The sequence below is a fragment of the Hippocampus zosterae genome, chromosome 7, assembly GCF_025434085.1.
Source record: "Hippocampus zosterae strain Florida chromosome 7, ASM2543408v3, whole genome shotgun sequence".
NCBI lineage: Eukaryota > Metazoa > Chordata > Actinopteri > Syngnathiformes > Syngnathidae > Hippocampus > Hippocampus zosterae.
Window position 1 is genome coordinate 9,044,043 of NC_067457.1, and position 13,551 is coordinate 9,057,593.

The following is a 13,551-nucleotide window of genomic DNA, read 5'->3' on the forward strand; positions in this document are numbered from 1 at the left end:
ACACCAATTTTTTTACCATATTTTCCGGATCATAAATGGCAACAACTATAAAATGGATAATAAGGGAAAAAAAACACATAAGTCACATTTTGGGGGGAAATTTATTTGATAAAATCATACACCAAGTACAGACATGCCATCTTGAAAGGCAATTTAAAATAAAAATAGAGAACAACCAGCTGAAGAAGTGTTCGATATGCTAATGTGACGTGACGCATAAACAACGAATTGAGAACGTGCCTGTTAAGTTCACGTAACATATTAATAGTTATTCAGATAACTGTAGCATAAAGAACACGCTAACAAGTTTACCAAACCATCAATGTCACTCCAAAACACTAAATCCAATGAAATCTTCATTTTGGGTGTCACTTTGAAACAACACCACCAACTCGACGTGGCGCTTACTATTTTACTTTGTTTACGTCAGACCTGTCGTCGATTTATCAACACAGGCCTACAGCCCCCCCTTGCGGTTCAATGTGAACATAACATGTGAAATTATGTGTTATAAATCGCAACCCGGGCAAAACTATGAAAAAAAACTGCGATTTATAATCTGGAATATACGTTAATATTTGCTCTGACTCTATATATTTCTCTTGTCAGATAAAGACCTCTATGGCTGGCTGAAGTGTGTGAAAGGCCAGCCTCATGATCACAAACACCTCATGCCAACACAGATCATACCCGGCACAGGTAAAGAGTATCGTTCTGACTCTTCATCCGTCCATATTGCACAGGATTGTGAGAACCGATAGCTTCTGACGTCATACAAATGTGTCAAGAATGTGGCAAAAAAAGCAGTGCAGATCAATTGTTTGAAAAGAAATAAAAAAACAAATGGACTAATTGTTCCAACGACACATTCAGTTGATTGCGTTGATGTGTTCCTACTTAAAATGAGGGTTACGTTGTTCACACTGAATAATTGAACTAAACCAATGGTTTCTACAATGTAGCTTAGTTCTCATATTTGTTTTACTTTTCCGTTATTTTTCAGTGCTTACGGAATTAGTGACCTCTATGCATTCGCTGAGAGAAAAACACAACATCAAACGGCATTGTGCCTGCACCAGCAAACTGAATCTCCTCAGCAAACTACCAACCACCAATGGTGTTTCACAGGTATCGTGTTTGTGTTTTGTCTTTTCAGACGACAGCAGACTAGCATCCATTCCAATAATACCTATTTTCTTCGGTGCCGTAAATAATACGAATAGCCTCCAGCGGCCATGATGTACTCAAATGCACAACAAGTGAACTCAGTGAATCATTCTCACATTATATCGCAAGGCATGTTAGCTTGCCCCGTGAATGACCGACAAACAGTTCAGGGTGTAACTGGCCTTTCGAGTAAAGTCAGTCAAAAAATGGTCGAAAATTAATGGTTATTGTACAATTATTGCCACCAAAGAATTTACGTCATATTGCAAATGGAAACGGTGCTTAATCTATTCTTCGTTTAGCTGTTGTTTTTATAAAACCAGAATGGAAGTGAAGTAATTGAATTATGTCAGATATTTGTTTTTTTTTTAACTTTTATTATGGAAATAATTCATTACATATAATGTTCTAAAAGTAGTCAGGAAGGGAAAATTTTATAGAAAAGGTCGATTCACTATGCGTAGCAATAGTTCCAGTCCTGCTGAATATTGCATATTTCTATTGTGCATGGTTTTGGAGAATAACTGGCGGGATGAGCGATCAAATTACAGTCAAACCTTGGTTTTTGAACATCTCTGTTATCAACCAAATCGGATTTCGACCAGAAAATTAGAGATTTTTGCGCCTGAGATTTCGTCCCCCAAAAAAACAGTTTCCGACCAAACTGAGCCAACCCGAATACGCCACTCGGCTGCCGAGTGACACATCCTCGTGCACACGTGGTCGTTTCCAGGCCACAAACCTATGAAGGATAGGCTAACTCTTTTGCTATGTGGTAATGCTCGTGGCGATTGCAAGATAAAGCCGATATAATAGTTTAGGATTTCGAACAAATCGCTTTTCGAACAGCTTTCTGGAACGGATTGTGGTCGAAAACCGAGGTATGACTGTAACTCTGTCACATATTTCGCCCGTCCACATGTACAGGCATGTGATTGATCGTGCAGTGGAAGTTTTTGACTCTGTTTATTATTTTGGATTCACCAGTTATATAATGAGAATAACTGGCAAGGAATGATCCCAATTAAGTCATTAGACATTGCATGTGTACGAGCAATCCAACCGGCCGTGTTAGAGCACACATCTGAGGACTTGTGCTAACCAAACATAACGGACATTAGGTGCCTAATTTACTAAGATCCCAAATGTTTTTTTTTTTTTTTGATTGGACGCAAGTAGTCATTTAACATTCGGTCCTGACCACTCTCTCCCAGGTACTGCAGAATGTACTGAACCATAGCAACAAGCTGTCGTTGATGAAGACTGAGCCACGCTGTCAACAGAACTCCGATCAATGTGGGACTAAAATCGAAACCAACGGAGGAGGAAGAAGTCCGGCCAGCGATGAAGGCAGTGCGGTCACCCCGCCGGAGTCCCAATCACCTCTGCATTTCCTGGCTGACCTGGCAGAGCAGAAATCCAGAGAGGAAAAAAAAGGCAAGTCGAACAAATCAATCGAACAGTTATCTTTCTCAAATGATTTCAGAATAATTATGGTGCATTGGAATACAGTACCGCTCACCAAAATGTAATATTTGGTAATCTCTCCAATTTACAAAACAGAAAACAAAGACTCGATGCTACTGGGGAAATCTGTGAAAGAAGGCGACAGCCTGGAGGTTCTGCAGCAATGTAAAACCACGTCACTGATTGCCAACAGTACAGAGCAGGGCTCCACTCTCAGAGATCTGCTCACCACCACTGCAGGAAAGCTCAAGCTGGGATCCACCGATGCTGGAATCGCCTTTGCGCCAGTATATTCAACTGCTTCACAGGTGCACGCTTGAGCATTTTAACTCATTCAGTACCAGCCAATTCTGGACCAAGTCTGAAAAGACGTTAAAAGACGTCTTTGGGAGTGAATGAGTTCATGTTAATATGAGTGCATGTTAATGAGTTAATATTAGCGATGAGCTCAACGTTGTTTTATTGAATTAATGCTTCAGTGGCAACATTTAGAGGGCCGAGACTGCACAAAGTTTTGTGCGAACACATGCAAAAAAAAAAGACATGCCAAATATGTAATTTCTGTATAAAATACACATTTTTCATGTCTTTTTCAAGACTGGAAAAGGTGGCCGGACCATGCCTAACATCCTCGATGACATCATTGCATCAGTCGTTGAAAACAAAATCCCCGCCAGTCGCCAGACGATCACCACAAAGCTTTCAATCAAGCAAGAGCCAGTCATCTCTGCCAACAATAGCAACCCTGCACCCGTCGCCCCGGAAGACGTCAAAATAGACAAGAAGAAGTCATTGGCCGTTCCTCCAGTCATTGCAGAGGATTCATCCAATCAGCATCCGGATATTCCCCACTGCTGGCTCAATAACGGACGACTACTTTGGCTCAAAGATCACCGTAACCAGAATAACTGGAAGCTCTTTAGAGAATGCTGGAAACAGGGCCAGGTACATGTCACTTGTATTCGTAGTTGAAGTGCCACAACTAGTGTGAGATTTCGAAATTGTAATTTGCGTCATGTATATGTTTTGCATAGCCCGTGTTGGTGTCCGGGATCCACAAGCGTCTGAATGCCACTCTATGGAAAGCGGACTCTTTCAATCAGGAGTTTGCAGACCATCAGGGGGACCTTCTCAATTGTAAAGACCAAGTGGTCTCCAACTCAGGGATCAAGGAGTTCTGGGATGGATTTGAGGACATTACCAGTGAGTTCAAGCGCTGACCTTTGATTGGGTTATTGAGAGAAAATCTCACAATTGTTCATTAAACAAAGATCCTCTACCTTGTTTAGAACGACTCAAGTCCAAGGATGGGGAACCTGTGGTTTACAGACTGAAGGACTGGCCTTCCGGAGAGGAGTTCATGGCTCTCATGCCTTCAAGGTCCATACCGGCACCGTACATATTTCTACACTTCTGTTCAGCTCATGAAAAAAAAAAAATCAAACGCCAATTTCTGTCCTTCCACCAGGTATGATGACTTAATGAAGAACCTGCCGCTACCCGAGTACTCGGACCCAGAAGGAAGCCTAAACTTAGCATCTCATCTGCCGTCTTTCTTCGTCCGGCCAGATTTGGGGCCAAGACTCTGCTGTGCCTATGGTAAAGCCTTAGTGTGAATGAATAATAAAATAAATGCAAATATTGAAATAAAATAAATGACATGTTGAGCCGCACTACTCACAAAAAGTCAGGGATATTCACCCTTTCCAGGCAAATTTTAGACTGAACCTGAGAACCTATAAGTCAACCTAATTCAGCAGACATGTATAACCGTTCAATGTCTTTGTCCCTTTTTTCCAAAACTTGCTGGTATCAAAAAAGGAGCTGAACGGTCAAAAGAAATTTGTTTCATGTCCGTGTTTGTAACCAGTTCTCACGGGTTGCCAATGAATAAACCCTGTATTTTTATGGACTTCGTGCTTCATGCTACATCCTGAGGGAGCTACATATGGATGAATATTCTGATTTCTTGGATGTAGTAGTTTAAATGTTCTGTAGAGCGTGTTGTTACAGTTGTGAAGGCTCGATATAAATGAAGCTGTATTGTATTATATTGCCTTTAGTGTAGCTCTATCTAGTGGATGCACAACGCTATTTTATGTGCCTTATAATGCTGTGCGCCCTATATATGAAAACAGTTTGAAAATAGGCCATTCATTGAAGGTGCACCTTGTAATCCGAAGCGCCATATAACAATTTAACAACACGGAAAATACGGTAATGTTCAAATAGGATATGTTGTGATTGTCTCCGACCATTTATTTGCAGTTCCTTTTCTTCTACATAATCCCTACTCTTGATGAATCAGTTGATTCTCATTTTGCAGGTGTAGCTGCATCTCAGGACCAGGACTTTGGGACTGCCAACCTGCACGTAGAAGTCTCAGATGTGGTCTCGATTCTAGTATATGTCGGAGTGGCCAAGGGCAACGGAGTATTGTCCAAAACAGGTAAAATGTCCAAAATGTCTCTTCAGTTTTACAACACAATACAATAGCTACAAAAACTGATCATTTGGAATGCTTTACTTCTTAATAGAAAGTAACATTTACTTGTAGGAATGAGTCAGTGGTGTCATGTTACAGAAGCCTTACAGTGTTAAAATGTGCTGTAAATGCGTGGGAGTAAAGACGAATGAATTAGCTTTCTATAATACTCGAAACAGAGGAAATGTCTAAATATTGTTTTGAAAATGTGTGGTTCGAGGAGTGTTAAAGCGTCTGGAAGAGGACAATCTCGATGAAGGGGTTCGGAAGAGGCTGAAGGACTCCAGTGAAACACCGGGGGCACTATGGCACATCTACCTCAACAAAGACATGGACAAAGTCCGGGAATTCTTGTACAAGGTAACAGAAGAAGCAGTCGTTTAATTCATTATCACACTGAATTCATGAAGTATTCATTGTTTAATATATTCCCATAGAAAGAATGCATCATAAATGTTCGATCACAGTATCATTTATTTAAATCTAAATTTTCTCTATTTTAAAAGAGTAGATTAAAAATAACAAATTTTTCACATAAAACTAATTATTTCCATATCTGTTCCTGGTTTAAAAAAAAAAAATCACACAATATTTTTTTTTGTTGCGCTTTCTTTTTGGAAGAATGTTTTCTTCGTTTCATGCCTGTTTTGTGACTGTCATACAAATGATGTGAGTGACTTGCTGCTGCAACATCTGCAGTAATTGCACAAACCAAAAGGAGCAGCAACTTTACATCTCGTGTCAATTTTTCCCCCCAATATATTTGCCCCTCCCTCCACACTGAGTTAGGACTATACTAATCAGCCAGAATGAGTATTTGGTGTTAATGTTTGTCGAAATGCTAACTTGGAATTTCTTTCATGTTCACAGTTACCGTATTTTCCACACTATAAGGCGCACCTAAGAGCATTCGATGTTCTCAAAGGCGCCTTGTGAGCCGATGCGCCTTATATAAGGATCAATATTCAGATTTCTTGAACTTAGTATTTTGAATGTTATGTAAAGAGCTTTGATAAGCAGCGGTCGTTGTGAAAGCGCAATATGAATAAAGCTATATTGTATTGTTTTCCCTTTAACATAGCTCCATCTAGTAGATGCATAACGCAACCCCAGCCACTATTGTAGCTTCTATTCTATGCGCCTTATATAATTCACAAAGCTATGAGAACTGTTCACAAACACAGACATGAAACCTAAATACAAATGGCATGACAAAACAAGAAATGAGAGACAAAAGTGCTGAAGACAATGGATTCAACAAATTCATTGTCACCTTTTGAGAAAATTGAATGCTTTTAGGTACGCCTTATAGTGCGGAAAAATACGGTAACCGTTACACATTAGTATTTCCTATGGTTTTATTATTATATCCGCGGTGCATGATTTCCATTCAGCAAGTTTTTAGAATTTAGCCTAGTCGTATGTTCAAACGCGTTTGCAAATACGTTTGAAGCTGGACAAAGTGGCTGGGGAGAGGAAACTTTGGACTTCCCTGCTCAGACTGCTGTGACCCAACCCTGGATATACAGTTGACATTTGCGTTTCATTCAAGATGGCTTTATCATCCGTTTTGTTAATAACTTGTGATGCTACATACAGTATATCACGATAATTGGAGGACTCCTGCTGAGAAAAATTGAACCTCTCCCTCCCCCCTTCCCTCTTTCCATTTAATGATGCCGCCACAAACCACGTTAGCTCTGTAAGGAGCAGGGATTGGACGTCTCAGTGGACCAGGATCCAATCAGAGAGCAGGGCTGGTACCTGAGCAAGAAACAGCGGCAGCAGCTTTTGGATGAGCACGGGGTGCAGGGTTGGACTGTCGTTCAATTCCTGGGAGACTCTGTATTAATACCAGCTGGTTCTATGCATCAGGTATACACACGCAGAGTTAGGTTTACTAGTTTACAAAATCAACATGGCAACCGTATTGTTCGTTTCACCTAACTGTTGTCACTCTATCTGGCACGTGCAAGTCTTACTGGCTCACCTTGTCCGTCAGGTCCAGAACCTCCACAGCTGCGTTCAGGTCATCAATGACTTTGTGTCTCCTGAGCATGTGACCAACTCCTTCCACCTGACCCAGCAGCTCAGGCCCAACCATGAAGAAGTCAACTATGAAGACAAACTGCAGGTGAATATGTCAAAAGAGTTAGTTGGTCAGTTGATGAAACTCATTCTGGAATCTTCTCTCCAGCGTGCGGGTAAAAAGAATGTTGCTCGCATTAGAACCTCTGTTGGGTTTTCCGTGAAGATCTTTTTGGGGGGAAAAAATTGTTGCGAAATGCTGTATCATGAAAAACGTGGCGAAGTGGGCAATACTTGAGACAAATCATAGCTCTTGCTCATGACCTCACTTGTACTAGCATCTACACATGTACGCATAAAAGCGCAGCTTTCAAAATAAAAGCACCAATATTTTATATTGACCTCGCGGCAACTGGACAATCACTTATGTAGCGCTTTTTCTACCTCGGGTCCTCAAAGCGCAACATCAGGAGCAACCGGGTGGGGTTGGGGTGTATGCGTTCAGTATCTTGCTCAAAGACACTTCGACAATGGGTTGGAAAACAACCACGGAGCCATGCCGCCCCGTAGATCTGGTATAGCATGTCCTTATTTATTTAATTTGGATTATTTGTTGATGTTTTTTTTTTTGGTGTGAGATTGCGCTATAGATCAAATTATATCCAACTTTCCTTTGCTGAGGTCTTGTTTGTTTCCACTTGAACCACAACATTGACCCACAATCACTTCCACACAGTCAAAAGAACTAAATAGACTTCATTAATTTACTGGCAATTGATTCTGAATAAAAATGCATTTGTTAGATGCTCATAGTAGCTCGGTACGCTCTGGAATGAAGCTTCTGGCAACATTGTTAGAAATTTACCACCCTTGTGATTGGTGGCATAAAAAAATGGGAACATGCTTGAGTTCCATCTTAAATCCCAGAATTGTCTGCGGGATGAATCCAATTTTCCTTCTTCTCCCCCACAGGTGAAAAACATCCTGTACCACTGTGTGAAGGAGGCCGTGAGCTCGTTGAAAAGGAGCGTTTCTGAGGAGGAAGAGGAGGAGGAGGAAGACGAGGAGGAAGAGAACTCATAGCAGCTCCTCAATGTCGTGTAACTTGCGGAAGAAGACTGTCGGGAATCGAGCTGTTACGTGATCCTGGAGACTCCCCGATTTGGTTGACGTTCACGTCGCTGGCAAAAGGCTAACCCTACACCGACCCCTTAAAACCTTTTGTGCCAAGAGGTGACACTCAAACAGAGGCGGGCCGACTGGACAGGCCGGGGTTCAAACCATCCACTGTTGTTTTGATCATCAAAAAACAAAAAAACCCCAGAATGTTGGGAAAGAGAGGGTTGGGAGCCTTATCACAGCCACTGACTTCTGAAGTGCGACTGTCACGTGAGCCCAAGTGCTGCTTTGGGGCAGCTGGACAGACTGAAGGTGCTACGTCCTGCCCTTTTGAACCACAGGTTAAAATCTGCAGCAAGAGCCCATACAGTACATTTCTTGAACTGATTTTTGATGTTATTATTATTATTTTTTTTGCTGATTACAAATCATCACCAGCAAGCAAGCAACTTCAGGATCATCGTTTCTGATGGTCAGCGGCGAGGGGGGGAATCTCCCCCTACCCCCTAATTTTTTTTTTTTTTTATGTGAGCGGGGGGGAGGGGGGGGGGGAATGCAATGCAAAAATCATCAGCTGTTTGCGTCGAGTCCGCGGCCCCTTCGTTTGTTCCTTTTTTTGGTTCAGTCACTTTGTTTTTCCTCTGTGAAGATGTATTTATTTTGTAGTTTTGTGTAAATGTGATGTTTAATGAGACAAAAAAGGATTCATGTAAATGTGACTTGTACAGTTGTTTCCTTTTATTCCTACCTTTGTTTTGCTCTACATGGTTTTCAGTTGTTAAACGGTTCTACTGTGATGGAGGACACACACACACACACACATGCACCAGCTATTGCCTGTAACTTTGGAAAATGCTAATGTCCTCATGCCATAAATACATTTTTGAAGATAAACTGCCAAACTGTTGTATAGATTGTCTAAAGTTGTATTATGTACAGAAAAAAATAGTTGCTCATACAGTTTTGCATTTTATGAAAAAAAGTATTCCCTGTAAAACAGACATTTACAAAAAAGATGTAATTTATTTAAGAAAATAATTCATTTTCCTTTTTTTGAGATTTACTATGTTGAACTTCTGAAGTTAAAAGATACAGTAATTAAAAAAAACTAACAAAGTGTAAATATATACATATATACATTGACTGAGGTATTTTTATAAAACACGTCTTGCTTCAATTAAAAATTTTCAAATGTGTTATCATGCTTTGTAAAATGAAGTCCAAATGGGGTTTTACATTTTCCATTAAAATGGATTTATCAAACCAAAATTGTTGTCTTCTTTCTTCTTTTGGACGAGTTTATGATGTGGATTAGTAGAGATGAGTGACATGGCACATTCAATTGGCACGAACGCTTGTTTTTCAATTAATATAATCCAAAAAAAAGATAAAATGTGTAAATTCATTAATGTAATGAACATGAAAATGACGTCTGATGTGTGAAATGTTTGGGTTTTAAAGACAAGTCGATACGTACTCCAAAAGCTCCACACTTGCACTTTCACATCATCGCCACTGGATGGCAGTGTCATTCTGTTAGCTATTCTTTGCGCCGTGTCATTGAATTATGCGAGTTTTGGTAATCCCGAGAAAAGGTTTACAAAACCAAATAAATAGGATGAAATTTAGAAGTTTCACGAAATATAACCACTTTTTTTTCATTTGAAATATTATTGATGTTATTTCTTGTGTAGTAAAGATGACAAATAATACGAATAAATGTGCCGTACATTTATTTTCTGGTCCACTTTTGTTAGTAGCCTAGCAAGAGTTCTCCGAGTGCTGTTCTGCTTTGATATTGAAGAAAATACATTTCTGCCTCCTGCCTCAAGGAAGGAGAGGAACAAGAGATCACAAAGAGTCGAAAAATGATGTGGACAAATCGCACTGTGACCACAGATGTGTTCCTCAAGCCGGTCCTTGGCCTCGAGGACTGGCTCGAGGACCGAGGGGCGGTCCTTGGTCCTCGGCCTTGGCCTCAGAGTCAAGTCCTTGGTCCTTGGCTTTGGCAGTGTTGTTTCCAAGGACCAGCAACCCGAGGACAAGGACTTGACTCCAAGGCCAAGGACTTGGAAAATTTTCCGAGGCAAGGCCACGGCCAAGGACTTGCCTCCAAGGCCAGGGACCAAGGACTGATTTTGAAGCTGAGGCCTAGCCGAGGACATGCATAAAACAATGCTATCATACCACTTGGCAGGTCTTCATGATTTGCAACACCCCTTCATCATAACCCCTTGCACTCCCTAACGCTTGAATGAAGTGTTTTTATTCAAAGAGTAGAACAGTCAGGGTACGTGTTATTTATACTGAGAAAAAAACTAAACATTAATCCTTGGGACTCGCTGCCGGCAAACTGTAAAATTATCACTGCAGATATTACCGCTTTTTCTGCACTCAGTGATTGACTTCTATGCAAAGTCATTTCTCAACTTGTCTTCCATGCCATGTCATGCCTGTTGAGTGTTGATTTACTTCACATTAAGAAACTGCTACACTAAAACATGAATTCATAAATGTATATATGTTTGTTTTTTTGTTTTTCTCAGTCCTTGGAGGCAAGTCCTTGGTCCTTGGTCCTTGGCCTTGGCCTCGGAAAATTTCTCAAGGCCTTGGCCTTGCCTCGGAAAATTTTCCCAGTCCTTGGCCTTGGGTTGCTGGTCCTTGGACACAACACTGACTGTGACACTCATACCAGATCATTACTCCAACTTGGGATCGCACCGGGAAAGGTTCACAAAACGACAAAAAACTAGCGGCACTCCCAAGTTGGTCCTAAATTATAATTGTTGGAGCGATTTATAAAGCCTCTAAACTCGGACGTTACACTAATATTCGTAAAACTAATTAAAACAAAACAGAATTAAAACAAAACTACAACTATAAAACAAACTACAGTGAAAAACTATTATAACCTTAGTCAGTACAGCATAGACCACTACCAAACTACAGTATTGTAGTTTGGATTGCACTGAATTGTGTTCATTTTTTTTTGTATTCATGCATTTATCAATTACGCTAAAAACTACACTCGTCAGTGATATGCAGACACAACAACATGATAAAAAAGACCCATACCTATCTTGCACTAGTCTTAAACTTAACGTAACCCCATAAATGGTCCCAGTTGGTTCACGTTTGCAAAATGCTTCATCCAAAGAACCCAGCTAAAATGAAGAACAGCTATTATGGATTCACTCAATATCCATGTACTGTAAAATAATATTCGCTTTGGTCATCAAATCTTTGGTTGAAGAACAGGGATCTTGTGCCAAGAAATTCCTTCCCCAATGTATTGTTCGAGGAGAAAATTGGAGGCGCCTTTCCAGCCATATTGAAATTATTAGCCGATTTACGTTTCGCAGTTTTGAAATGCAAAAGAATCAATAATTTTTTGATGAAGGATTTTAACCTTTTGAGGGACAGCGGTTACGACAGTGTACGGCTCATCTTGTTATGAAAAGGTTTAATGTGTTACTCGTAACCTGATGTCAAATGCATTTCGGTTCAGGTGAACAATATCATTGCATTGTTCTCCATTTTCCAATTTTGATTGAATTGCCCCACTTGTTTCGAATGAATACCGATCCAGCCGCACCAACGCCGACTGTCCAACAGCGCCGACATCTCCACTGAACAAAACGGGGTTGTGAAAAATGCTGTCCATTACAGGCGCAAAAAACACAAGCGCCCCAGATCTGTCCAGCACCGACAGTCAATGGCGTCGACATTCCTCCCAATCAAAATCTGTGCTGGTACAGGCGTGCTGCCGAGAGAAGGCGCAACCGCCAAGCACAGATACTTCTCCTTTGACGAACGTCGTGGCCAAAAAACGCTGAAAACAGTCTATGTAACAGTGGATGTATTATGCGAGAACGAGCGAGCAAGCGAGAGACAGGAGTCAGTGCTGACATGACTAATACAGGGATCAGCGGCCATTCATACTTTCAAAGCTTAACTGGAAACACATATTATCCTGGTCCCCATTATATAAGTCTAAAGTCCGTGTGTGTGTGTGTGTGTGTGTGTGTGTGTGTGCTAGGTTAACTGGAGTACATGGAGGCAGTAGTTCACCACTGAGTTCAGGCAGAGGTCATTCCTGAGCTCTTCTTTCTTATCCTTCCTTCTCCCTCGTTTTCTTTTCAACTCTAACGACCAATTTGATGTTATTTTCCATTCATCCATTCTGTAGACTGATTCCCAAATGTGTGCTATTTCTTTCTCCATTTTCGGAAACTTCCTGATCACTTCTGAACTCCCCGTGTCTCTTGTGTGAATGGCTTTTTCGCCCGTTAACACATTAGCGTCGGCGTTTGTGCGCGCGCGCGTGCGCATTCAAAATACAAGGGGTGGTTGTGTCTTCGGGGTTCAGCCTTAGGTCACTTGTAATGTAAACCCCACCACAACTCCACGTCCTTGCTTAAAATAACATTGCGCAAGAGTATTCGCATGCAACTTTCAAGAATAATACCGCATTTATATGTCCACATTCGAATATTGCACGTCATCTGAAACGTAAATATCCGTTTTTCTAAAAAGGAGCGTACAACGTGTGCGGTGTCGCCGTTTCAGTCGAAACTCATCTGAGTGACATTGATATGCTCTGTATGGCCGAGCGAGACTTGGCTTCGGCAGTAAGTGTGTACAAACAGGAGCGCTTCTTCAAAGAAAGACAAGGTGTCATAAATCGTGGGTGTCGACAGCGGGCAGCTTCCTGCTGCTCCTCCCTGTCTGAGTCGAAAGCCTGAAGTGACAGAGCAATGACAAGCAGTACAATACACACGTACCTGCAGAATGGCAAGGACCACACACACCCACAAACCCACGCACACTGCCTCACTTAATTGTGAATTGATTATGGCCCGTAATTTATGTTCTAATGTCGTAGTTCGCAAGTAATGAGCGGAATCTCTAAACTCAAACCCGAACAGTTCCATGACATTGTTTAACCTCTGACCCGGATTGCAAAACAGCTTTTCCCATACAAAACAATGGAAGCGGAAATAATATCACATCATATATATTTACTCTGCGGGGAATTGTCAAATAATATTTCAGTCATCCAAATGTTATCCTAAGATGCATCCATCCATTCATTTTCTCATCTGTTTATTCTCACGGGCCTCGCGGGTGTCCTATCTCGAATGTCTCCGGGAAGTAGGCGGGGGACACCCTAAACTGGTTGCCAGCCAATTGCAGGGCACACACACATAACCAACCGTTTACGCTCACAATCACACCTAAGGGCAATTTCAAGTCTTTCATTCAACTACTGTGCATGTTTTTGG

At 41.2% G+C, this 13,551-nt stretch overlaps 1 protein-coding gene across 2 annotated transcripts in view; it reads left to right on the plus strand.

Annotated features, from left to right (window-relative positions):
• Positions 1-9,535, plus strand: part of jmjd1cb (jumonji domain containing 1Cb) — a 99,462-nt gene extending 89,927 nt beyond the window's left edge. For both annotated transcript variants that reach the window (XM_052070960.1, XM_052070959.1), the window contains 13 exons: positions 610-699; positions 1,004-1,128; positions 2,382-2,604; positions 2,731-2,942; positions 3,232-3,579; positions 3,669-3,837; positions 3,924-4,014; positions 4,103-4,233; positions 4,961-5,083; positions 5,340-5,479; positions 6,818-6,994; positions 7,122-7,253; positions 8,120-9,535. In XM_052070960.1, the coding sequence (XP_051926920.1) occupies positions 610-699; positions 1,004-1,128; positions 2,382-2,604; positions 2,731-2,942; positions 3,232-3,579; positions 3,669-3,837; positions 3,924-4,014; positions 4,103-4,233; positions 4,961-5,083; positions 5,340-5,479; positions 6,818-6,994; positions 7,122-7,253; positions 8,120-8,230 (2,072 nt within the window). In that variant the 3' untranslated portion in view covers positions 8,231-9,535. The remainder of the gene's footprint in view (positions 1-609; positions 700-1,003; positions 1,129-2,381; positions 2,605-2,730; positions 2,943-3,231; positions 3,580-3,668; positions 3,838-3,923; positions 4,015-4,102; positions 4,234-4,960; positions 5,084-5,339; positions 5,480-6,817; positions 6,995-7,121; positions 7,254-8,119) is intronic.
• Positions 9,536-13,551: the final 4,016 nt, after the last annotated feature.